Raw genomic sequence first — 26,143 nt, 5'->3', positions numbered from 1 at the left:
GCAATTTCGGACAATATCCCTTCTTTCGTTGTGAGTTAATCAGTGGTACCAGTCGTACTTCTTGAAAGCCTTCAGAATTTGCCGCACGGTCGTATCTAGCATTCATCCGATTACTGACCATTTTTATTCAATGACGAACTGAATCGTGGACTTCACGAAAGGTGTCATGAACATCTGTTCTGTAGTCTTCATAGCTATCTGCTTTAGCACCGAATTTCACCTTTCACCTTTAACTCCAAATAAAATTTTTGCTGGATTCTGAGATGTGGAATCGTGTATGGCAGATCTATATGACAACAAAAATTTCGGTATGTGCACGTCCCAGTTTTTTGGCCATTATCTTCCACTTTTCGTAGGTGTTCTTCCAGGGTGCAATTGATCCTTTCCAATATGCCGAAGGATTGCGGATGTAGAGGCGTTTTTCTGGTTTTCCTGATTCCATATGAGTCACACATTTCTTTCAAAATTGCAAATTAAAAAATCTGCCCTGATCAGAATGAATCTCCTATGGAACTCCGTAGCGACATATCCAATTTTCGCTGAAAACTTTTACAATTGTCGTTGCTTCTTGATTTGATATGGCATAAACATCTGGTCTTTTGCTGAAATAGTCCATGACAACTAAGACATAACGTGGAACTAAGCTAATACATCCTTAATTTTGAAATCTAGTACGATAATTAGATTTCCGCTTGTCTTCCCATCTTCGATCTTTTCGTGTTTCTACTGCCCAATCCTCACCAAATTCAATCGTCAGCAGTCTAATATCCACGATGCTTTCCTTGGATTCATCCTTTGAACAATGTCTGCATTCAATCTTGCATGGTCTTCGTGACAGCGCATCAGGATTGCCGTGTTTGCCTCCCTTTCTATGCTCGATGTTGAAATCGTAACTTTAAAGCCGCTCTATCCAACGAGCCAGTTGAGCTTCCGGATTCTGGAACTGGAGCAACCATCGGAGAGCTGAATGGTCAGAGAACTGAATAGGAGAAAGTGCTGGCCATGTAGGTACTTGTGGTAGTGTTTTATGGCTTCTGCAACTGCCAGTAACTGTCTCCTCGTTACGCAGTGATTCCTTTCAGGTTTAGACAACGTACGGCTGTAGTATCCGATGACCTTTTCTTGTCCGTTGATTTGCTGTGACAAGACATATGCTCTAGCGTCAGTATCCAACAAAGTTCTCGCCAGGAAGCCAAAAGAGGGGCTGTATATAGAACTCCTTTCAGTTTTGCAAATGATACGTGTTTAAAAACCAATTGCTTTGCACTATTCTTCTCAAAAGGAGAAAGACTGCTTGTCCAAACCTTGACGTATTCCTCTAGATACTTCTTTTGCCTAAAAGGATGAATTTGCTGAGCTGCTTTTTAAATTTACTATTGCTTCGGCTGGTGTACATTCCTCCATTCACTGGCACCCATATTATTGCCTCGGCATGTGGACGTATTATCTCCGGATGGTTCGTAGGTAGACGTCTTATATGGCGATTCTCGTCATAACTCACATTCAACGGTACTTCCGTATTAGATTAGGTCAACACACGACGGTACATATCCAAGTTAATACCAAAGGCAATCATAAAATCAGCACCAATTTTAACTTCGTGTACAAAATCAACCACTAAAAACTCATAAACAACCTTTCCTTTGACTGTTGCGCTCCCCCGCGATCCTACGCAATCTGACTCCATTTAACGAGGATATCCTTCCTTTTACCAAATCTGCCCTAATAAGAGATTTTGATGCTCCCGGATCTAAAGTCGAGATACGAATGTCACCATTGACGTAACCGACTGTCGTTAAATTGATTTTTTCCTGTTGAACTATGGCTATGGAGATTGTGGCGCCATAATCTATGGGAGCCAGCTCATGCCCCGTTGGACTAGCTCGATTTAGTTTAAAGGTGACTCATTTGATGAGTTTTGAGTCATTCTTTTGCTACCCTGTGTTGGAGGTGGTGATGTCGATATGGAACGTTCGCGTCTCGCTCTACAATCTCGGACAAAGTGTCCAACTTTATCACAATTGTAACATTTAATCTTGGGCTTGCTTGATTCTCGTTTTATTTCTGCCAGTTTCATTGCTTCCTTCATAGAATCAAAAAGTGTTTTTGAATCATAATACTCGGCTTCCAACTAACGCACCTTGTGTATCTGGGGCTTTGCAATAATTCTCTCCGTCTCTTCTGCAAGCGCAAATGACACGGTTTCTGCGAACGTTAATTGCAGGGTCCTGGATACCGTTGACGAAAGTCTCGATCTTCATGCGGTCAACCACGGATGACTTTCTCCTAGGTATGTCAACAACACCATTTTCTACTCTTTTTTCCATAGTTTTAGAAAGTTTCAAGTTTCTCGTAAAGAATTGAAGTATTCTCGCTTTGCTTCGCATCCAATTCATTCAGTTTTTCTTCCATTCTTTTGGAATTGTCTTCCATTATTCTTCTGGATTTGTCTTCCATTATTTTTCTGGAATTTTCTTCCATTATTTTGTTAACGTCAGCTATCATTCCTGCGAAATTAACACCACCTGGAGCTACTTTCGAAACTTCCTCGCCGCTAGCATCACCTCTTATCGATACCTCGAAATGATCATTAAGGTTTGTATTCTACTCTGCTTTCGGAATAGCCGCTGAAATTTTCAATTGTTTCGAGAGCGAAATTTGACAGCAATCAAATGTTTTTGTTTTCATACCAAAACACGTTTCATTATCTGCATTTATTGTTTTCTCTATTTTATATATTTTTCTCATATAAATTAAGAAAAACGAAACACTGAAACCAATAAAACAAATAAAAATGATGCCGGCAATAGTTTTAAGTGTTGCCACTATTGTATTTTTTTTTTTTGCCATTTTCCTCGCTATAAACAGATTTCTACTTTTCCGCCTATTTTTTGCCAACATTTCGCGAGGTTTTTTTTTATATGAAGTTTGACAGCATTCCGCTTGAAAAGCTGAACAGAATACTCAGCTTTACTGTCGAACTCATGTTCGTTGACGTCAATTTTACGGCGCTGAAATTCGTCTAACAACCGCATGGTACAACTAAGAGGTAGTGTCATTAGCACAACAACAAAAAACTACCCCCAACGAAACTACCTTGAGTGGCAAATGTCGTAAATTGAAATGTTAAAGTGGGTTTAGAAATAAACTTTGTTTTACAACTTATCTTTTACAAATGTGTTTCATATATATATTTTCATAATTATAACACAGTTTTTTGCATATGTGTGGAAATAAGATCAAATAAAACATCCTTATAAGATTTTAGAAAAATATCACAGCTGTGATATCACAAACCTTCGACATATAGATTTACTGCAAAACCAAAACAAAAGTAAAAAATTTTACTCAGCTGTTCGTATGACTTCTCCTTGTTAGTATATCCTGTAACAACCGTCTTTACAGTTCCGCCTTATTGCCGGTAGTTGCTAGCTCCATTTTACTTATTTCCTCCTTCAAGTCGTCTACACGTTGATCGGCGAATTTCATTGTAGAAATTTATTAGGTTATTCACTTCTGACACCAGTTGTTACGTTTTTACTGTAGACGTTTTACTTCCAATTAAAACGCAGTTCGTTTACAATTACTTTACTTCACAATGATTTATTGATCTACTTATTTGCTCATGGCGAAACAATTAAAGGTGGTCTCATTTGTACAACAACCACAAATCATATGGTGCAATTCGCCATCTTGTCATAAAGCTTATCGGCGTTTTGTCAACACACACAAATAAATTTGGGTACGTATGTGTATACGTGATCGTGCATCATCGGAGAGCTACGATGAAACCAATACCGTTCCTGTGAATTTGTTAAGGAAAGGAGATGCTGCCATGGAATTGAGTGTGTCTGGCTGGACAGTTAAAAGTGACGATTGTGGGATTGGAAAAATTAGTCTGCCGATTGTGAACGAATACGGATATCTTCAATGATAACAAAGTGTCCGTAGACGTCACATGACCAATAGAATCTTCCTTAGTCTTACATCAGTGGTCTCTGCAATTTGTTCAGCCACAATATCCAAAACTATTAGGTGGTTAGTCCAAGGTTTCTTTGTCAGCACACCAAGTGCTACCGACAAGGGGCTTGAGAACGCTGTTTCTACTTTTGTGTGCGTTGATGGGATGTAAAGCAGTAGTAGTCCTATGCAGCCTTCGGAATGCATGCTAATGCTTGGCGAATGGAGATTGTCCAACGGGAGGATCGGGAGGAGTAATCCGTCATGCGTCTTGGTGATGGGAGACTTCCCCTTGCTCGTGTCGTTCCCAGGTTTCAGTAGCGGTATCACGCGGCTTCGTGCACGATAAATTTTGGTAGCTGTCCAGCTACACTGAGATCACGGATACGGCGAATGGCTCCCCTTCTGGCCTTGTCACTCACGGGTCAATAAATTGACGTTTCTAAGGAAAATACCTTACCAGTATCGCCAGAATTTTTTATTTTAAAACAATTGTTTTCCTAAGCAAGTAAATAAAAAACAAACCAAAACAAAAATCAGCTTTTGTTCTGCAAATTTTCAGTGGAAGTCGTGAAGTGGGCTTGCTTGATTCTCGTTTTATTTCTGCCAGTTTCATTGCTTCCTTCATAGAATCAAAAAGTGTTTTTGAATCATAATACTCGGCTTCCAACTAACGCACCTTGTGTATCTGGGGCTTTGCAATAATTCTCTCCGTCTCTTCTGCAAGCGCAAATGACACGGTTTCTGCGAACGTTAATTGCAGGGTCCTGGATACCGTTGACGAAAGTCTCGATCTTCATACGGTCAACCACGGATGACTTTCTCCTAGGTATGTCAACAACACCATTTTCTACTCTTTTTTCCATAGTTTTAGAAAGTTTCAAGTTTCAAGTTTCTCGTAAAGAATTGAAGTATTCTCGCTTTGCTTCGCATCCAATTCATTCAGTTTTTCTTCCATTCTTTTGGAATTGTCTTCCATTATTCTTCTTAAATTGTCTTCCATTATTTTGTTAACGTCAGCTATCATTCCTGCGAAATTAACACCACCTGGAGCTATTTTCGAAACTTCCTCGCCGCTAGCATCACCTCTTATCGATACATTGAAATGATCCTTAAGGTTTGTATTCTACTCTGCTTTCGGAATAGCCGCTGAAAATTTCAATTGTTTCGAGAGCGAAATTTGACAGCAATCAAATGTTTTTGTTTTCATACCAAAACACGTTTCATTATCTGCATTTATTGTTTTCTCTATTTTATATATTTTTCTCATATAAATTAAGAAAAACGAAACACTGAAACCAATAAAACAAATAAAAATGATGCCGGCAATAGTTTTAAGTGTTGCCACTATTGTATTTTTTTTTGCCATTTTCCTCGCTATAAACAGATTACTACTTTTCCGCCTATTTTTAGCCAACATTTCGCCGAGGTTTTTTTTTTATGTGAAGTTTGACAGCATTCCGCTTGAAAAGCTGAACAGAATACTCAGCTTTACTGTCGAACTCATGTTCGTTGACGTCAATTTTACGGCGCTGAAATTCGTCTAACAACCGCATGGTACAACTAAGAGGTAGTGTCATTAGCACAACAACAAAAAACTACCCCCAACGAAACTACCTTGAGTGGCAAATGTCGTAAATTGAAATGTTAAAGTGGGTTTAGAAATAAACTTTGTTTTACAACTTATCTTTTACAAATGTGTTTCATATATATATTTTCATAATTATAACACAGTTTTTTGCATATGTGTGGAAATAAGATCAAATAAAACATCCTTATAAGATTTTAGAAAAATATCACAGCTGTGATATCACAAACCTTCGACATATAGATTTACTGCAAAACCAAAACAAAAGTAAAAAATTTTACTCAGCTGCTCGTATGACCTCTCCTTGTTAGTATATCCTGTAACAACCGTCTTTACAGTTCCGCCTTATTGCCGGTAGTTGCTAGCTCCATTTTACTTATTTCCTCCTTCAAGTCGTCTACACGTTGATCGGCGAATTTCATTGTAGAAATTTATTAGGTTATTCACTTCTGACACCAGTTGTTACGTTTTTACTGTAGACGTTTTACTTCCAATTAAAACGCAGTTCGTTTACAATTACTTTACTTCACAATGATTTATTGATCTACTTATCTGCTCATGGCGAAACAATTAAAGGTGGTCTCATTTGTACAACAACCACAAATCATATGGTGCAATTCGCCATCTTGTCATAAAGCTGATCGGCGTTTTGTCAACACACACAAATAAATTTGGGTACGTATGTGTATACGTGATCGTGCATCATCGGAGAGCTACGATGAGACCAATACCGTTCCTGTGAATTTGTTAAGGAAAGGAGATGCTGCCATGGAATTGAGTGTGTCTGGCTGGACAGTTAAAAGTGACGATTGTGGGATTGGAAAAATTAGTCTGCCGATTGTGAACGAATACGGATATCTTCAATGATAACAAAGTGTCCGTAGACGTCACATGACCAATAGAATCTTCCTTAGTCTTACATCAGTGGTCTCTGCAATTTGTTCAGCCACAATATCCAAAACCATTAGGTGGTTAGTCCAAGGTTTCTTTGTCAGCACACCAAGTGCTACCGACAAGGGGCTTGAGAACGCTGTTTCTACTTTTGTGTGCGTTGATGGGATGTAAAGCAGTAGTAGTCCTATGCAGCCTTCGGAATGCATGCTAATGCTTGGCGAATGGAGATTGTCCAACGGGAGGATCGGGAGGAGTAATCCGTCATGCGTCTTGGTGATGGGAGACTTCCCCTTGCTCGTGTCGTTCCCAGGTTTCAGTAGCGGTATCACGCGGCTTCGTGCACGATAAATTTTGGTAGCTGTCCAGCTACACTGAGATCACGGATACGGCGAATGGCTCCCCTTCTGGCCTTGTCACTCACGGGTCAATAAATTGACGTTTCTAAGGAAAATACCTTACCAGTATCGCCAGAATTTTTTATTTTAAAACAATTGTTTTCCTAAGCAAGTAAATAAAAAACAAACCAAAACAAAAATCAGCTTTTGTTCTGCAAATTTTCAGTGGAAGTCGTGAAGTGGGCTTGCTTGATTCTCGTTTTATTTCTGCCAGTTTCATTGCTTCCTTCATAGAATCAAAAAGTGTTTTTGAATCATAATACTCGGCTTCCAACTAACGCACCTTGTGTATCTGGGGCTTTGCAATAATTCTCTCCGTCTCTTCTGCAAGCGCAAATGACACGGTTTCTGCGAACGTTAATTGCAGGGTCCTGGATACCGTTGACGAAAGTCTCGATCTTCATACGGTCAACCACGGATGACTTTCTCCTAGGTATGTCAACAACACCATTTTCTACTCTTTTTTCCATAGTTTTAGAAAGTTTCAAGTTTCTCGTAAAGAATTGAAGTATTCTCGCTTTGCTTCGCATCCAATTCATTCAGTTTTTCTTCCATTCTTTTGGAATTGTCTTCCATTATTCTTCTTAAATTGTCTTCCATTATTTTGTTAACGTCAGCTATCATTCCTGCGAAATTAACACCACCTGGAGCTATTTTCGAAACTTCCTCGCCGCTAGCATCACCTCTTATCGATACATTGAAATGATCCTTAAGGTTTGTATTCTACTCTGCTTTCGGAATAGCCGCTGAAAATTTCAATTGTTTCGAGAGCGAAATTTGACAGCAATCAAATGTTTTTGTTTTCATACCAAAACATGTTTCATTATCTGCATTTATTGTTTTCTCTATTTTATATATTTTTCTCATATAAATTAAGAAAAACGAAACACTGAAACCAATAAAACAAATAAAAATGATGCCGGCCATAGTTTTAAGTGTTGCCACTATTGTATTTTTTTTTTTTTTTGCCATTTTCCTCGCTATAAACAGATTACTACTTTTCCGCCTATTTTTAGCCAACATTTCGCCGAGGTTTTTTTTTTTATGTGAAGTTTGACAGCATTCCGCTTGAAAAGCTGAACAGAATACTCAGCTTTACTGTCGAACTCATGTTCGTTGACGTCAATTTTACGGCGCTGAAATTCGTCTAACAACCGCATGGTACAACTAAGAGGTAGTGTCATTAGCACAACAACAAAAAACTACCCCCAACGAAACTACCTTGAGTGGCAAATGTCGTAAATTGAAATGTTAAAGTGGGTTTAGAAATAAACTTTGTTTTACAACTTATCTTTTACAAATGTGTTTCATATATATATTTTCATAATTATAACACAGTTTTTTGCATATGTGTGGAAATAAGATCAAATAAAACATCCTTATAAGATTTTAGAAAAATATCACAGCTGTGATATCACAAACCTTCGACATATAGATTTACTGCAAAACCAAAACAAAAGTAAAAAATTTTACTCAGCTGTTCGTATGACCTCTCCTTGTTAGTATATCCTGTAACAACCGTCTTTACAGTTCCGCCTTATTGCCGGTAGTTGCTAGCTCCATTTTACTTATTTCCTCCTTCAAGTCGTCTACACGTTGATCGGCGAATTTCATTGTAGAAATTTATTAGGTTATTCACTTCTGACACCAGTTGTTACGTTTTTACTGTAGACGTTTTACTTCCAATTAAAACGCAGTTCGTTTACAATTACTTTACTTCACAATGATTTATTGATCTACTTATTTGCTCATGGCGAAACAATTAAAGGTGGTCTCATTTGTACAACAACCACAAATCATATGGTGCAATTCGCCATCTTGTCATAAAGCTGATCGGCGTTTTGTCAACACACACAAATAAATTTGGGTACGTATGTGTATACGTGATCGTGCATCATCGGAGAGCTACGATGAGACCAATACCGTTCCTGTGAATTTGTTAAGGAAAGGAGATGCTGCCATGGAATTGAGTGTGTCTGGCTGGACAGTTAAAAGTGACGATTGTGGGATTGGAAAAATTAGTCTGCCGATTGTGAACGAATACGGATATCTTCAATGATAACAAAGTGTCCGTAGACGTCACATGACCAATAGAATCTTCCTTAGTCTTACATCAGTGGTCTCTGCAATTTGTTCAGCCACAATATCCAAAACCATTAGGTGGTTAGTCCAAGGTTTCTTTGTCAGCACACCAAGTGCTACCGACAAGGGGCTTGAGAACGCTGTTTCTACTTTTGTGTGCGTTGATGGGATGTAAAGCAGTAGTAGTCCTATGCAGCCTTCGGAATGCATGCTAATGCTTGGCGAATGGAGATTGTCCAACGGGAGGATCGGGAGGAGTAATCCGTCATGCGTCTTGGTGATGGGAGACTTCCCCTTGCTCGTGTCGTTCCCAGGTTTCAGTAGCGGTATCACGCGGCTTCGTGCACGATAAATTTTGGTAGCTGTCCAGCTACACTGAGATCACGGATACGGCGAATGGCTCCCCTTCTGGCCTTGTCACTCACGGGTCAATAAATTGACGTTTCTAAGGAAAATACCTTACCAGTATCGCCAGAATTTTTTATTTTAAAACAATTGTTTTCCTAAGCAAGTAAATAAAAAACAAACCAAAACAAAAATCAGCTTTTGTTCTGCAAATTTTCAGTGGAAGTCGTGAAGTGGGCTTGCTTGATTCTCGTTTTATTTCTGCCAGTTTCATTGCTTCCTTCATAGAATCAAAAAGTGTTTTTGAATCATAATACTCGGCTTCCAACTAACGCACCTTGTGTATCTGGGGCTTTGCAATAATTCTCTCCGTCTCTTCTGCAAGCGCAAATGACACGGTTTCTGCGAACGTTAATTGCAGGGTCCTGGATACCGTTGACGAAAGTCTCGATCTTCATACGGTCAACCACGGATGACTTTCTCCTAGGTATGTCAACAACACCATTTTCTACTCTTTTTTCCATAGTTTTAGAAAGTTTCAAGTTTCTCGTAAAGAAATGAAGTATTCTCGCTTTGCTTCGCATCCAATTCATTCAGTTTTTCTTCCATTCTTTTGGAATTGTCTTCCATTATTCTTCTGGAATTGTCTTCCATTATTTTTCTGGAATTTTCTTCCATTATTTTGTTAACGTCAGCTATCATTCCTGCGAAATTAACACCACCTGGAGCTACTTTCGAAACTTCCTCGCCGCTAGCATCACCTCTTATCGATACATCGAAATGATCCTTAAGGTTTGTATTCTACTCTGCTTTCGGAATAGCCGCTGAAATTTTCAATTGTTTCGAGAGCGAAATTTGACAGCAATCAAATGTTTTTGTTTTCATACCAAAACACGTTTCATTATCTGCATTTATTGTTTTCTCTCATTTATATATTTTTCTCATATAAATTAAGAAAAACGAAACACTGAAACCAATAAAACAAATAAAAATGATGCCGGCAATAGTTTTAAGTGTTGCCACTATTGTATTTTTTTTTTTTGCCATTTTCCTCGCTATAAACAGATTACTACTTTTCCGCCTATTTTTAGCCAACATTTCGCCGAGGTTTTTTTTATGTGAAGTTTGACAGCATTCCGCTTGAAAAGCTGAACAGAATACTCAGCTTTACTGTCGAACTCATGTTCGTTGACGTCAATTTTACGGCGCTGAAATTCGTCTAACAACCGCATGGTACAACTAAGAGGTAGTGTCATTAGCACAACAACAAAAAACTACCCCCAACGAAACTACCTTGAGTGGCAAATGTCGTAAATTGAAATGTTAAAGTGGGTTTAGAAATAAACTTTGTTTTACAACTTATCTTTTACAAATGTGTTTCATATATATATTTTCATAATTATAACACAGTTTTTTGCATATGTGTGGAAATAAGATCAAATAAAACATCCTTATAAGATTTTAGAAAAATATCACAGCTGTGATATCACAAACCTTCGACATATAGATTTACTGCAAAACCAAAACAAAAGTAAAAAATTTTACTCAGCTGTTCGTATGACCTCTCCTTGTTAGTATATCCTGTAACAACCGTCTTTACAGTTCCGCCTTATTGCCGGTAGTTGCTAGCTCCATTTTACTTATTTCCTCCTTCCTCCTTCTACACGTTGATCGGCGAATGGCTCTTACTCTCTTACAAATTTTTACTGGAAAAGTACGCGAACAGACCTAAAATAATTACCGACACCAATTAGCTCGATATTTGCTGTAAAATTTTGAGTGCACAATAATTTCTCTGTTATTTTCATTCTCTTTGTGATTGTTGTACTTAGAGCACCGTTAATTGTTTCCCCAGCTGTGCAGTATTCTTTTCGATTATTCGACTTCAAAATCGATTATTCGACTTTTTTTAGCAGTGAAGGTCGACTTCGACTTTTTTACACAAAAAGTCCGTATCTTAAACCAAGAGATTTGGCCTCGCCGATTGTTAAATTTTCTAAAAATGATGTGAATGATATTAATTAAATATCAGGTGAAAAAGAATTGAATTTGCGTTATTGAAGAATATAGAAAATTATTTATCTTGTATATACCCTGCAGAGAATTCTCTCGAAGTTTTACATTGCTAGTGCTTCAACAAAGAAAAGAAACAGGAAATAAAAACAAGATTCGTGGATATAAAAAGTAAAAGGAAGAAAGAGAAAAGATATTAGCAAAAATTTGTCCGTGTGGTGCCTCTTAATTTATTTATATTTGGTTTTATATTAATAGTTTGAAAATATATAATTGAAGAAGAGAAAGAGAAATAACAGCCCCAATTACAACAGTTTTCTGAAATTCTATTACACATTACACGAAATATACAAACTAGAAGCAAAGTGTGTCGCAGACGCAGAAGGGTCGCAATCAATTCGTTTTGTTTCTTTTTTCCCCACTTGCCAATTGTGCCCTCTCTGCTGAAACCCCCTGACAGGCGGTGAAGAGCTGCTTTAGTCATCATGGATATTTTAGACATCGATGAGGCCCTTAAAGATGACTCTTTTATGTAAGTAAATAGACGCAACTGCGTTATGAGATGAAGTATGGATAAACACCTCTTGTTGTTTTCCTAACCATATATATTTTAGCTTTCTTGAGGACAAAACTCATGATGATATTTCCAACATATTGCAACAATGGAAAAGTAACAATTACCTGCCGCCTTCTAATAACACCCAAACACATCAACAACAGGAACAACACCAAGGTAAGCATGTATGACCGAACCACAAGTGAAACGTTTCTTACAGAATGTAATTACCGTGCTGCTTATTTTGGTTTATTAACAGTCTATAGCCAAAAATGGATTATCGGTTGTTAAAAATGCACATACACGGCGCAACAACAAACTGGTATTTTGTTTTACCCATATGTGTAGTCTTTATAAATCTTGGCATAGGTAATGTCTTGAAGTTGTTATTTGAGCGACTTGTTGAGCATACATACCACTGTTACCGCCAATCACATTTGTCTGCACATATAAAAATTTGAAAATATTTAATAAGGGACATTCAAATGTTATAGTCGGTATGGTTTTGATCTGCTCAACGAAGCTAACGTTCTTTGAAGGCCAACAAATATTACCATAGACAAATTTTGCCGAAGCTCATGCCTTTTTTTCTGCAATTGAAGTACAATATATTTAGGCAATAAAAACCATTTTCTTGTGTTGGTTTTCTTTTTATTTATCATATGTTCCGACTACTCTGCATTTTAATGACTTTTAATTACTTTGTTTTATGCTCTTTACATTTCTTTTCATGTTCCCACGTATTTCTCCAATAACAATTCATAATAAATCTGCATTCATGTAACTATTGGCTACGGATTTGATTTACCATGGCTTGTGCAAATGTTCGTGCAGTTTATAAATTAGATTCCAGAACGTTCACGCGACCTAAACGGAAGTTGATTCAAAATCTTGATCATCAATTCGTAAGTATTTATTTTTTGTCTGCCATTTAGGGAACCTTAACTTACAAGACAAGACGAGAATGCCATTTAGGGAACCTTAACTTACAAGACAAGACGAGAATGGATTTATTTTCATTGTGGGATCCGGATCGTAAGCGTGATTTTATTCGAACTCGAATTTCCCTCTATATCTAGAGTTGAAATATGTGTTACTTTAGATGTTGTTGTTGTAGCCACATTTTTATGTGGAGGTGGCGATCCTCGTCAAGATACTGTATGTGAGCAAGCTCGTTTTATCCAAAGGACAGAGCGCCGCGGGAACAGGGTGGTTATTGATTATTTAAAGGCGCCAATAACTCGCCTTGTCATATAGAGCACCATAGGCACTCAGTATTTGTGCAAGAGCAGTTGCCGCCCGGCCTCTCACTGAGACTCTCCGCTCGATACCGCTGATTGTCCGCGACTGCCGTTGCGGCTACTCCGTATGGAGCATTCCACTATCCGTAGCCTGTGGATGCGCCAGGTAGCTCGCAGCTAAGCTTCTCCGGACAGCAATGAACACCACACAGACCTCAATGTTCCAGCCTGTGTGGTGCTCATAGCTTTCCCGTGCCGGGAATTGAAATTTCATCTTACCAAGCTTAATAAATATCTACATATCCCCATGTAGAAAGTTGATTTAATAATAAAATTTTCAAATTTTTATACGTGAACAATAAGCAAATAGATATATAGACCCTTAGTCTATGACTTTGATTTTCTAAAGATTTTTAACAATTATACAATATTACTTACCAATTCAATCCATATACGAGTATATGCAGCTGCTATATAACCAGCAGCCTCTTAAATTTAATTACAGCTGAGTTCAAAATAATAGGAATGCTATCAACTCATATTTTCACAAGGAAAATTTGCTGGTATATCAACATCCAAATTAATTGATAAGCTAACAGTATTTAGAAAAGTATGTAAGAAAAAAATTACATATATTATATTTTTGATGTCTTGGATTGGTTTCTCGTTTGGTTTTTGAATCGTGTTAAAAAATACTAATACTTGACCCTTTTATAGTCAATAACACTAACAATGTCTTGCTATATGACCAGCTGAGTTCCCCTTGTTTCTCCAAACATGATTTAATCTTCTTGTCGTGGAATATCCTACCACCGTCCCCAGCAGAACCTGGTTACTTCTACAATTTTAAAAACTGGATTATTCTGCACTCATATCAGAGTTTCTCAACATAGACTTGTTTCATTTAATTACAGTTGATGAATAACTCACTTTTCTAATGAAAATGTTCTGCGCCTTGTAAACTCTTCAGTTCCCCTACAAATTTTTCGAAATCGTCAAAACCATAAAGAATATTTAAATACAATCATTAAAAAGATGATTGGGAAAAGAGATATGGCTTATAATAGGTGGAAAAAATTCAAAACGGAACAGCTTCGTGATGGATTTCGGTTGAGAAGAACAGAGAATGATACAAAGGTTCAAATCAATTATCGAGCATAATTTCAAAATCCTGCCAATACTAAAAGGAAACGGAATGCAATACGAGAAATCGAGTTAGGCAAATCCTGGCGTACTTGCACTGATGAGAATCTGGATGCCCCTAATCAATTATTCGTCAATATTGTTGTTGTAGCCACAATTTCATGTGGATGTGGCGATCCTCGTCAAGCTACTGTGGGTTATCAAGCTCGTTCTGGTCCAAAGGACAGATCGCCACGGGAACAGTGTGGCCATTGATTTTTTGAAGGCGCCAATAACTCGCTTCTCATATCGAACATCATAGGCACTCAGTATTTGTGCAGGAGCCGGTGCCGCCCGCCTCCGCTCTATACCTCTGATTGTCCGCGACTGCCGTTGCAGCTACTCCGTTCCTTGTCAGCAACCTGTGGACTCAGCAGAGCTTCTCGTGATAGCAATGAACAGCACACAAATTGTAGCTAAATTTTCCAGCAAGCGTGGTGCTCACAGCTATCACGTGCCGTCAATGCTTCCGCAAATATTGGCTCCAGCAACTCGTCGGAGCGTTTCTATTCTATTCTATTGAAGGCGCCAATAACTCGCTTCTCATATCGAACATCATAGGCACTCAGTATTTGTGCAGAAGCCGGTGCCGCCCGCCTCCGCTCGATACCGCTGATTGTCCGCGACTGCCGTTGCAGCTACTCCGTATGGAGCATTTCCTTGTCAGCAACCTGTGGACACAGCAGAGTTTCTCGTGATAGCAATGAACACCACACAAATTGTAGCTAAATTTTCCAGCAAGCGTGGTGCTCACAGCTATCACGTGCCGTCAATGCTTCCACAAATATTGGCTCCAGCAACTCGTCGGAGCGTTTTGTCTTACCCTCAGCAGCAGCACCTTCTTTTCCTCAATTTTTTGTCTGTAAAGTCTAATGCGGTTGGCTTGGACTCTCTCCATCCCACATTTATAAAAATTATACTGCCAGATATTTTTTTGGCATATCTTTCTGACACCATATTACCTACAAGCCAGTATCCTGCGGAATGGAAACATGTGAAGAAATTACCTATCCCTAAGTCTAAGACTGGAAACGATTATCGCCCAATTTTGTCTTGCCATTTCTTTCCAAGGTCTTTGAGCGCAAAATTCACAAACAAATATATAGATGAGCATTGCCTACTCTCGGACAAGCAATCAGTCTTTGGAGCAAAACAAAGTTGTGTTACGGCTTTGATAGATGCCATGGATGGCCTAAGATCTGGCATTGGCGACAGACTTGCAGCCTGTCTGTTACTACTAGACCATTCAAAAGCCTTCGGTTGTGTTGACCACGATATTCTCTACGTCAAAGTAAAAAACTATTTCAATTTTTCCAATACGGTTATTGCACTAATATCGAACTACCTACGAAATAGGACTCAATCAGTTATAATTGGTACTTCCAGGTCAGATAAAGTACTATTTTTTGTCGTCTGCTTTCATAGTACGAGATTCGTACGAAGGCAACGTGGTGGGTTTGACAAAAGCATGGGTAAACACACATACACCCCTAGTTTTTTAGTTGAGAAAACAAACAGTTTGCAAACGATTTGTGTGATCAGTTTATATTTTCAAAGTAACAGTGAGACGCTTCATATACAGCGAGTAATTTCTCATAACTCATTGCAATAAATTGGAGATAAAAATACTCCCAAGTACTGAATGGTGGTTGTTTCTCAAGATTATCTACTCAACAGAAACTTGTTCGTTGTACTCTATCCTCAGTGTCTCGCTCTTCAATAGTTTTGAAATACAACATCATGTGGTTCAGTGTTCACGTGTTCAGCAAAAACAATCACCAATGAATGGTTTTGTGCAGGCCTTTTACTCTATATCGTAGTAGACGTAAAAAAGATTTATTTATGAATTAACTTGAAATTCATCGACCTAAAATTTTTCCATATTTTGCATTCCTTTCGCTTATCATTCTTGCTCTTGTGTTGCCTACAGTTTGTCTTTACAAATCCTGGACTATAAGCACTGGTTGTTGTGTTAACTGTTTTTTATGCTTGACATTTGTTCGCATTGAATTGGAATATTTTTTTGAAGTGAGTATACAAAGTAAAATGAAGTATATACAGTTGTCTTCAAAAAATAAAAAAAAATAGAAGTGCGCCCAACTAAAAAACAAATATTGATTTTTGTATAAACATATTCGTGTGTATTCTGGGTTTCACGTTTCCCCTAAAATGAACTGCTTATTATAATGCTAATAAAATTTTAAATTTCTCAAATTTTCATCATGAGATTTCTTAGATAAAACCAATAAAGGATTTTACAGCAAATAATTAGTTTGGACTTTTTGTTTGCGTGATAGGAAAATATTGATTTGAGGGGAAAGGGAAAGTGAATAACAGAACACGACATTATGTTTTATTCAGATGTTATGTAAAGCTACAATTGTTTAAAACTAGCAGAACCGGTACCGCTCCGCTGTGCCTTTTTTACATTATATGGAACAAAATAATACTTTGTTTGGGGGTGCTGGTACGGCCTTTCAGATATTTCGCGCCATTGTGGATATTATATTGATGCTCTTCTCCCAAATACCTTTCATGGGAGCCGTATATTGCTATGGTCGGTAAATATGTCCGGTATGGGGGAGTTTTTGAGAGTAAGGGGGATCCGCATATATCAAATTCGTGCTCTGGTCTCAAATACCTTTAATTTGAGTCCCATATTGTCAGTATTGGTTTATATTCCATTTGGAGGTGGGGCGGTCCCCTAGATATACCACCCATCTCCGAGATCTGGCGGTTTAGGAAATAGGGTAAGGGGAAGCTCCGCCCATTAAAATTCGGATGTTAGATCTACTTCATTCTCTTGGATTTGGTGGTGGATTGGAGTAGCCAAACTCTTTGCCCCAAAAGTGGAAATCAGATTCATACTCCACTCCCGAAAATCACATTGGAGCTACATATTGCTATAGCCGGTATATATGTGTGGTTTAGGAGGAGTTTATGAGGTGTGGCGTCCGTGAAACACTTGGCCATGAAATAGATACAAATTTGAGCTCCTTTTTGCCATAATCCACAAATTTGTCCAGTTTGAGGGGTATGCAGGGTAGGGCGGCCACCCACGTACTTACAAACAAACAACAAATTTTGCCCATGAACATTCCACTAAGGAAAAGGGGCAAACTTCTCACATATCAATGAGTGCAGTCGGATTCAGATTTTAAGCTCAATGATAAGGGGCTTCCTTTTTATAACCGCCGCAGTGCGACATCTCTTTGGAGAGAAGTTTGGTATCTTACAAATGTTGCCACCACTAGTTCCTACTTAGCCCTGAAAAATATCAACATCGTGCTCTACTCTCAAATTTCTTTAATTTGAGCCCAAATTGCCATTGGTTAAGGGGGAGTTTATGGGTTGGCACGACCTCTAAACATTTGGCCTCAAACTTGGATATCAAATTCGTTTTCAACCATCAAATTCATTTTCTACTGTCAAATACCTATTATTTATCGCCATAGTAGGCAATCATGACCTGTTTGAAGGGAATTTAGAGGCGGACCCTGAAGTAATATCAGTATCGTGGTAGAGCACGACTTTGTTTGAGCCCCATAATGTCAAGCATTTTGACGGAGGCTATCAAGATATTCAGGGCTAGGGGTCTCGTTCAGATTCACACTAATTAATTTTTATGTATTGGTTATTTACATTCAAAATCATATTTCAACGCGATCACTTGGGATACTACATTCTTAAAGATCCGCAGGTCCTCCCCTTTTATTTCTGTCCTATTCTATTCACATATTATTCTTAATTCCTTTTTTTTTTTGGTGGGCTAGGAGGAGGGGGATTGCCCTCTGACACGTCCTTTCATTTGAGTACAATATGTTCTCCGTCATCCTACATGACAGTTTGGCGTTGCATTTATTGGGAGGAGAGGATCGGTCCCCCCGTCGCTAAGAACCAAACGACAATTTATTTGAGTCTTTTATTGTCGCGATCTACCGTTCTGCGGAACGGTAGGACGTGACCCAGATACTTAAATCCTTATACCAACATTAGATTCGAAATATACTGTCATAGACTTTTCTTTTAATTTACATATTATCCCGATCGAACTACATGTCCTATTGAAGGGTATTTAGTGGGTGGGCCGGTCCCAGACTCTGTCCTAATTGTGCTTGCCAGATACCTAGTCAAGTCCCAAAGACCTTTCACTCGATACCCATTTTGTGACGTTAGACATTTATGTCAGTTTTGGGGTTTTTTGGATTGGGGAGGCCCCCTAGACACTTTGGACTAAATTCTTATAACAGATGTTTACTCAGCTTCCAAATATCTTTCGTTTGATACTCATATTGTCCCAATCGGTAAACATGTCCTGTTGAGGAGTTTTGGGGGTGGGGAGGCGCCTCAAACACCAAGGAATACATTTGTATATCAGTATTGGACTCTACCTTTAAATAGCTTTCATTTAATATCCATATTTTCTCAATCGGTGAATTTGTCCTGCTGAGCGGTTTTGGGTGGTGGGGAGGGCCCTCAGACACCAAAATATTATTTTTTTTTGTCTCAGATTTGTATTCTACTTTTAAATACCTTTTATTTGATACCCATATTACTCAAAGGGTGGGGGCCCGACACTTAGGGTAAACTTTTAATGCCAAGTTCGTACTCTACTTTTAAATACCTCTCATTTGATACCAATATTGCCCAAAGCGGTGAAAGTGTCCTCTTGGGGCTTTTTTGGGGGTGGGGGACCTTCCGAAACTTAAGAGTGACATTTGTATACCAAATTCGTACTTTACTCCTAAATACCTTTCATTTGATACCCATATTGTCCCAATCGGTGCACATGTCCGTTCGGGTGGGTTTTGGGATTAGATATTTGGCCCTAAAATTTTTTACCATTTACGTGTTTTTGGGGTACCATAAGGTGGCATACAAAATCTCGCTTAAACCGGTGCACGCATCTCCGAGATATGGCGTTTTTGAAAATTTGGGTATGGGGGAGGGTCCGCCCCCTTCGGATTAAAAAAAAATGTAGTACCCTGTTTTCACCGGGGGCCCAAACTCCTCTACCATCTGTGAAAATTACATGAATATTGGTTCAGCCGCTTTTGAGTCTATACGGAACAGACAAAAAAACTAACAAACAAAGCACAACAATTTCATTTTTAAATAATATAATAGATTTCAATGAATAATTTATTTTCTCAAAAATTTGCTGCTCAAAATAATAGGAGTATTGATAAATAACTCATCAATTTTAAAGCAAATGACACAAACATTTAAAATTGTTTAATTAAAACTTTAATTATCTCTGTCTCTGCAGTAATAACCTAATTTTTGATGACTCCTGCACATCTACGATGCTTGGAGTCCCATATATATCCTTACATCTCTTTACTGGGAGTTTTTGGTATCTCTTTAAACAGATTTTATGTCAGGCAATTTAATTGCATTCCATAGCTCTTCCTCATTCGATATTCGAGTCGCTGTAACATAATTTCCAATGTGAGTTCAGTTACGGTTTGGAATATCAGTTTCCGAAGAATATCCCATTCTGCATAAAGTAGCTTTATACGCTCCAAAATTCTAACATAGACGTGCATATTCATGACATACACCATGTGACTGTCCTTGGAAAAAAGTGCTTTTTATTATTCGTTGGGAAGACATCTGACATACTGTCTAGACCCAGTTCCACCTAATAATTGCTTCTTGAATACTCCCAGCAAGGTATACACCTGCGTGTTCAAAACACGCACAAAACAGTGGTGTGTAAAATGGTATAACTTTAAAATAGTTTTTATAATGGCCTGACTGATTGGAAAAATATCAGTTAAAAGTAACAGCAGACAAAAAAATCCAAAAATATCCAAAGTTGATGAAGGCTCTACAAAAGAAGGAATATCGGCTATAACACTCAAATATTTTAATTGCATCCGCAATTAAGTTTATCCAGTAAATTTTAGAATGTTAGGATGCTTGAGTATTTGGTCCGGGTGCCTCTCAGTATGCAAATAAAATTGGTCACCTTGGACTTCAAAAAAATTTTCGGGTTGGCAATTCTTAATTTTTAGTCCGACTTCTAAAATTCTTTCTGAAAGTGCTCAAAAATGCTAACAAAAAAGCCCGCTTGAGGTCTTCAATACTTTTTTTGTAGTCTTAGGGTATTTCAAATTTTTTTTTTTTTTTTTTTTAATTTTTACCGAGACAGGCCTTTTAAAATTTTTTTCGCATCAAACAATATTTGTGACCTTCTCCATATTAAACTTACTAAAGAGGGACGATTTTAACACAATCTTTGCCCAAAATAGGTATTTGGGTATTTTTGTAAAAAATTCGGGTAGTGTAAAATTCAAAATTTTCGTTTTTAGAAAATTTAAAATTTGAAAATCGAAACAAAGAGAAACATTTTTTGGGGCTTTTCAAGAAGTGCCCGCATCACATGGGGTCTTCAATCTTCGCGCAATCTCGCTAATACCTAAGATTTAGCCATTCAAAATTTCAAACAATTATCTCTAACCGTTCTCAAATTTTCGACTTCTAAAATTCTTTCTGAAAGTGCTCAAAAATCCTAACAAAAAAGCCCGCTTGAGGTCTTCAATACTTTTTTTGTAGTCTTAGGGTATTTCAAATTTTTTTTTTTTTTTTTTTAATTTTTACCGAGACAGGCCTTTTAAAATTTTTTTCGCATCAAACAATATTTGTGACCTTCTCCATATTAAACTTACTAAAGAGGGACGATTTTAACACAATCTTTGCCCAAAATAGGTATTTGGGTATTTTTGTAAAAAATTCGGGTAGTGTAAAATTCAAAATTTTCGTTTTTAGAAAATTTAAAATTTGAAAATCGAAACAAAGAGAAACATTTTTTGGGGCTTTTCAAGAAGTGCCCGCATCACATGGGGTCTTCAATCTTCGCGCAATCTCGCTAATACCTAAGATTTAGCCATTCAAAATTTCAAACAATTATCTCTAACCGTTCTCAAATTTCGGGATTTTTTTAACTATTTTTTCGATTCTATCCCACTGTTTGTGTTTGCACTTCGGTCAAATTAAACCTTATTTTGGTCAGTTTCTCTATAACGTAGTATTTTGTCGGTCTCCTACTGCTACGTTATAGAGAAGTTCGACTGTTATTACAAATATTAATTGGTTGAACAAATTACTTCAACAGTTCGTGTGTTGCTGATTATTATTCAAAGCTGCCATTGTGAATAAGAACCCTTACATTGCCTGATTCAGATTAGCAATTTATCCCTGAAGAGTTTGGAGTGCGGATACAACGGGTTCCAAAAGCGTGCTTTGTCGGACTTGCAAAACGTGGTATCATGCAGACTGAAAATGTGTTCAAGACCTTGTTCAGCACTCTTGATAAAAATTGGAATCTTTCATACACGTGTGTTTCGTGCTTGGATAACCCCCCGACAATTCTGATGCTGCTTTTCAGGTTAAAATGAGTAAAGAGTTTGCCAACTTAAAAAGCTCCTTACATACGTTGTCGGATGATATTAAAAGTGATCTAATGGCGTTAAAGGCCCAGTTTGATCTAGCTGTTGCCGAAGTATGTGCTGATTTAAGGGATTGCAAGATATAAGGAAATAATTGTCTGATTGCAAGGAAACCATAACATCGAATATTTCGTACAACAATAAATTTCTAGAACTAATGCTGCAGAACCATATCCTTCAACATCGTTTAAATAGATCAGACATAGTTAAACCGGTCTTCCTGATAAATTGGACAATCTTAAAGACATCGATGTTCCCCGTTGTGGCTTTTTTAAGGTGGATATAACATCTGAAGAGATTATAAATGCAATGTACTTTCGTTGTTCTTGTTAAGGTTAGTTAGTTAGCATACCTGATAAATTGATGTCCTCTTGCTTTAAGGTCAGAAATCTTAAAATATCTGATATATTTGGTGGTGAAGATGATAAGCTTGTCTTTTAAACGATAATCTTATATTGATAATAGATTGTAAAAAATATTTTGTAAACTTCAAAGAAATCAAATTGGGAGATCGGTTTTATGGGAGCTATATCAGGTAATAAAACGATTTGGACCGTACTAGGTACAGTTGTTGAAAGTCATAACAGAACACTACATGCAAAATTTCAGCCAAATCGCACAAAAATTGGTGCTTCCAGGGGTTCAAGAAGTCAAATCGGGAGATCGGTTTATATGGGTGCCTAAATCTTAACCGATATGGCCCATTTGCAATCCCCAACGATCTACATTAATATTAAGTATCTGTGAAAAATTTCAAGCTTTAATTTTTGCTCTTTCTCTGAGAATCGTAACATTGGTCACAAAAACACGCAGAGCTTATGCCCTTCTAACTATCGTAAAACTTAAAGAATTCAAGAATGTTTTTTCCTGACTCCGGACTTGATGTTATAGGTATTTCAGAGACTTAGTTTAAATCAGGTATTTTTCTAGTTCATTGTAGCTTCCTAATTTTACTCTAATTCGTAACGTAGACCAGAGAATAGCGGATATCCCAAGAGGGCTGGCGGAGTATGTTTATATATCTCTAGTATGTTGCGTTTTAGAGTTGTGCTTCGTGGAATGCGCAAGGGAATATGTGAGTCATTGTTTGTTGAAATATTTGGTAAGATGTCTTCAATTGTTGTGAGAGTGGTATACTTAGCGAAAGGCAATGTAGTTTTTGAAGAACTTCACCAAGGGTTTTTTTTTTATAGATTCCTAGTAAATACTTATAATGGGTGATTTTAATTACAATCTCTATGATCCCACCAAGTCATCTTATTTTGGATCCATTGCATTTAGATGTGGTCTTAATTCCGTACATAGTGCTTTACCTTCTTACTTACATAAACAACAAAATTCCACATCTTTCATAGGTTTCTTCCTTATCAGCATTCTGACTCTGTTGCCAATAAATTTCTATTACAATTCCCATTGTTCTCTCCTCACCATAATTTTTTTTTTTTCATTTCGGTAAAGTTTTCCTGGCAGATTTGTGGTCGTTGGAGTGAACAAAAGGATTACCGTAAAACTAATATGGATGAACTTTCTGAACAATTTAATCTGGTGGATCTATCACATTCTTCCGAAAGTTGTGATGTAAATTCTCAATTATCTACGTTAAATGAGATTGTGAATTTTATTCATTCCTTTGTGCCCACATACAGGACAAATCGTGACTCGAATGGCCATGTGTGGATCAATTACCCCAGGATAATTGCTGCTAGACGTGGAAGAGATAGGGCTTATGGTGAATTTGTTAAAAGTCGTACGAATGATAAATGGAGCATTTATTGTCGTTTAAGGAACAAGACCAAGTCCATAAACCGAAAAACGCGCTTTGAGTATGGTAGAAGGATTTTTCTAATGCCTATAGCTCCCAGATGTGGCGAAGAATACGTAGGTTAGGATGTCTTGGCAGTGATTGTCCTGAACAGGGGAGTATTGATGTCGAACCTTTGGCCACTAAACTCTTGGATTATATGAATCCTCCTGATTTACGAGAATTTGATTTTGTTTAATGAGATAACTGCTGTTAATTTCGAACTATTACTGTTCAATTGTTTTCTAAAGCAAAACAATGTTAGTAAATTTCAAGTAAAAATTATATTAATTTATTAAGGTCTTACAAACAGCTCCGTTGCGAGGTTCAAAAGAAATAGAAAGACAATATAAATTTTAAATGATGCAGCATCCCAAAATGCCAGCATATATCAGCCGTTCCTATATTAACTGAATAAGCATAGTTAAATATAAACATACTTGCATATAAAAATACTTAGGCAGTTAGGAACAAATGAAAAAAATATAAAAAATAACTGAGAGCGCGATATGTAGTCGTAAGTTCAGATGTACTTAAACGTAGCTTGCATATGAATATATGTAATAAGGTGTGTGTATACTTATTGCTGATGTGTACTCCGCTATTCGATGGGCAGTAAGAACAAAGCAAGCAATTGAGAAAAAAAAACATAAAATATGCATAGCAAACTAAAAAATATTTCGTACATTAAAGTAGGTAATTATAATTTAGATTAGTTTAAGGTAAAAATATTATCATTTAAGGTCATTTCGCTAATGATGGTTTTTTATAGATATGTTAATAATAATAATAAGAAAAATAAGAAAAAAAATAAAAAATTGAAGCGAATGATCGATATGAAAATAATAATATGTTGAAGTGGTTAAATGAATGCCGAGAAGATGTTTGGTAAGGGTGGGTGGTGAATTTATTCCGCCAACAATTATTTATGATGAAATTTTTAGCTGTGGATTTGATTAAGTCCAACACTCTGGCCCGTGATGAAATTTAAATTTATAATTTATCAAAATTATTTTTCCATTACTTTCTTTAATTTTACTGAAAGTAATTAACTGAATTTTAACTATTTCTATTTTCCCTACGCCCTTGAAATTAGGCCGAATAATGCTCATTCCAAAAAGTGGCAGTGGTTTTAGACCGATTACTATTGCCATGTATTTCAAAGATTTTGGGAAATTTGATGAAAATACAGATTTTAGATAATTTTGAACGATTTTAACTACTCAGCCCTTATCAGTTTGTGTCTTCTGTCGCTATAATGGTATCACAATGGACTAAAATTGTCTAAGTGAGTCTGTTTGGAAATAGACTGTCACTCTTACCTAACCTAACCTAACTAAGGCTTTTGGTCACCACATTCTCATTGAGAAATTTCATAATAGATTTATGTTCTCTAAGTCTGCTTGCAGATAAGTATACTCTTACTTAGTTAACCATTTCAGTATTCTTCATTAACACAAACTGGTCTATATATTTCAATCACCTCAAATACTACCTCGTCTGCTTTCACAAGCACCCATGCCGTAGAACCATATATATATGTAATCCCAGGCAGCCGGTTGTACGCACTGGATTGACCCGATGGAATCCTTAATCGGTAAGGGCTGCCGCCTCAGTGTACGTGTTCGTCCTTTTTTCGTTATGGGAGAGGCACAGTGCCTTCCCCGCACGCTTCTGGTACGTGGCGGGATTGAAAAGAACCCCGGATCCTGGTTCTGTTCGGTTTGCCAGAACCGCATCCTTCATCGGTCAGTGTCGGTGAGGTGTAATCGGTGCATGGAGTGGGTACATTTCCGATCTTGCTTTGACCTTACATCATTACGGGAGTATAGTCATACTAAATATGTTATTAGGTGCTTTGCAAACATAGACAGCAGTGGGTCACAAGCGCCATGACATCCCCCCGGAGAGATTCTTTCCTATTCTTACTGAGGAACGCGTATCAGCAAGTGTCATCCTGCAGAGTCTTATTAAATTTGCATGGGTACCAAACTCGGACATGGGGGTATCGATAGCGGCTTTGTAGTCAACAAATAGACGATAGGTGTTGATTTGTCCTTCTCGGGTCTTTTTCAGGATTTAGCGCAGTGTGAATATCTGGTCTATTTTATTTTATTTATCAATTTCAATATAATACAAATGGCCATGCGGCCAAATAACTGTATTAGAGGGCAAGCTACCTCAGTGAAAGTATCTATACACTGATAAAAAATACGTCGGGAAAGGGGCAAACAATTTCAGCAACGATCAACTCTAACTACCAACAACTTCATATAAATAGAATTCCTAATAAGTGGAATCACTATTTGTGGATTTCTGGTAGAACTACTTAACATAAATCTTTCATACAGCGCACGATCGTATTCACGATACGTTTAATGGGCGCTTTATAAATTAAGAATTTAAGAATTAAGAATAAATTCTTCTCAATGAATTCCACACCCTACAAGAAACCAAATCAATGTGAGGTTTAAATTTGAGCCTCGAATCGAGGACAATGCCAAGACATTTAAATTGATGAACATATTCAATTGGAGCACCATTCATCACAACATTCAAATCAAAGATGTTATGATCATTAGATCCAAACATAATAGACTTGGTCTAGGATATATTAACTGTAAGATGATTA

At 37.4% G+C, this 26,143-nt stretch overlaps 1 protein-coding gene and 1 long non-coding RNA gene across 6 annotated transcripts in view; one reads left to right on the top strand and one right to left on the bottom strand.

Moving 5' to 3' along the window:
• Positions 1-8,538: 8,538 nt before the first annotated feature.
• On the bottom strand, positions 8,539-11,078 carry LOC131994204 (uncharacterized). Its single transcript, XR_009396530.1, has 2 exons — positions 11,006-11,078; positions 8,539-9,422 (listed from the first exon to the last, which is right to left on the bottom strand). It is a non-coding gene; the product is annotated as an uncharacterized LOC131994204 (long non-coding RNA).
• Positions 11,079-11,187: 109 nt separating this feature from the next.
• LOC106092946 (uncharacterized) overlaps positions 11,188-26,143 on the top strand; it is a 121,558-nt gene continuing 106,602 nt past the window's right edge. For 3 of the 5 annotated variants that reach the window (XR_009397250.1, XM_013259898.2, XM_059363426.1), the window contains exons 1-4: positions 11,188-11,296; positions 11,365-11,809; positions 11,892-12,010; positions 12,668-12,738. Coding sequence is in view for 4 of the 5 variants with exons in the window: in XM_013259898.2 (XP_013115352.2) it covers positions 11,763-11,809; positions 11,892-12,010; positions 12,668-12,738 (237 nt within the window). In the remaining variant the exon portion in view is untranslated. The remainder of the gene's footprint in view (positions 11,297-11,364; positions 11,810-11,891; positions 12,011-12,667; positions 12,739-26,143) is intronic. The other 2 variants (XM_013259901.2, XM_013259902.2) reach the window with 2 other exon arrangements.

The sequence above is a fragment of the Stomoxys calcitrans genome, chromosome 1 (assembly GCF_963082655.1).
Source record: "Stomoxys calcitrans chromosome 1, idStoCalc2.1, whole genome shotgun sequence".
NCBI classification, from domain to species: Eukaryota; Metazoa; Arthropoda; class Insecta; order Diptera; family Muscidae; genus Stomoxys; species Stomoxys calcitrans.
This window is presented reverse-complemented; position numbering and strand designations above follow the sequence as displayed.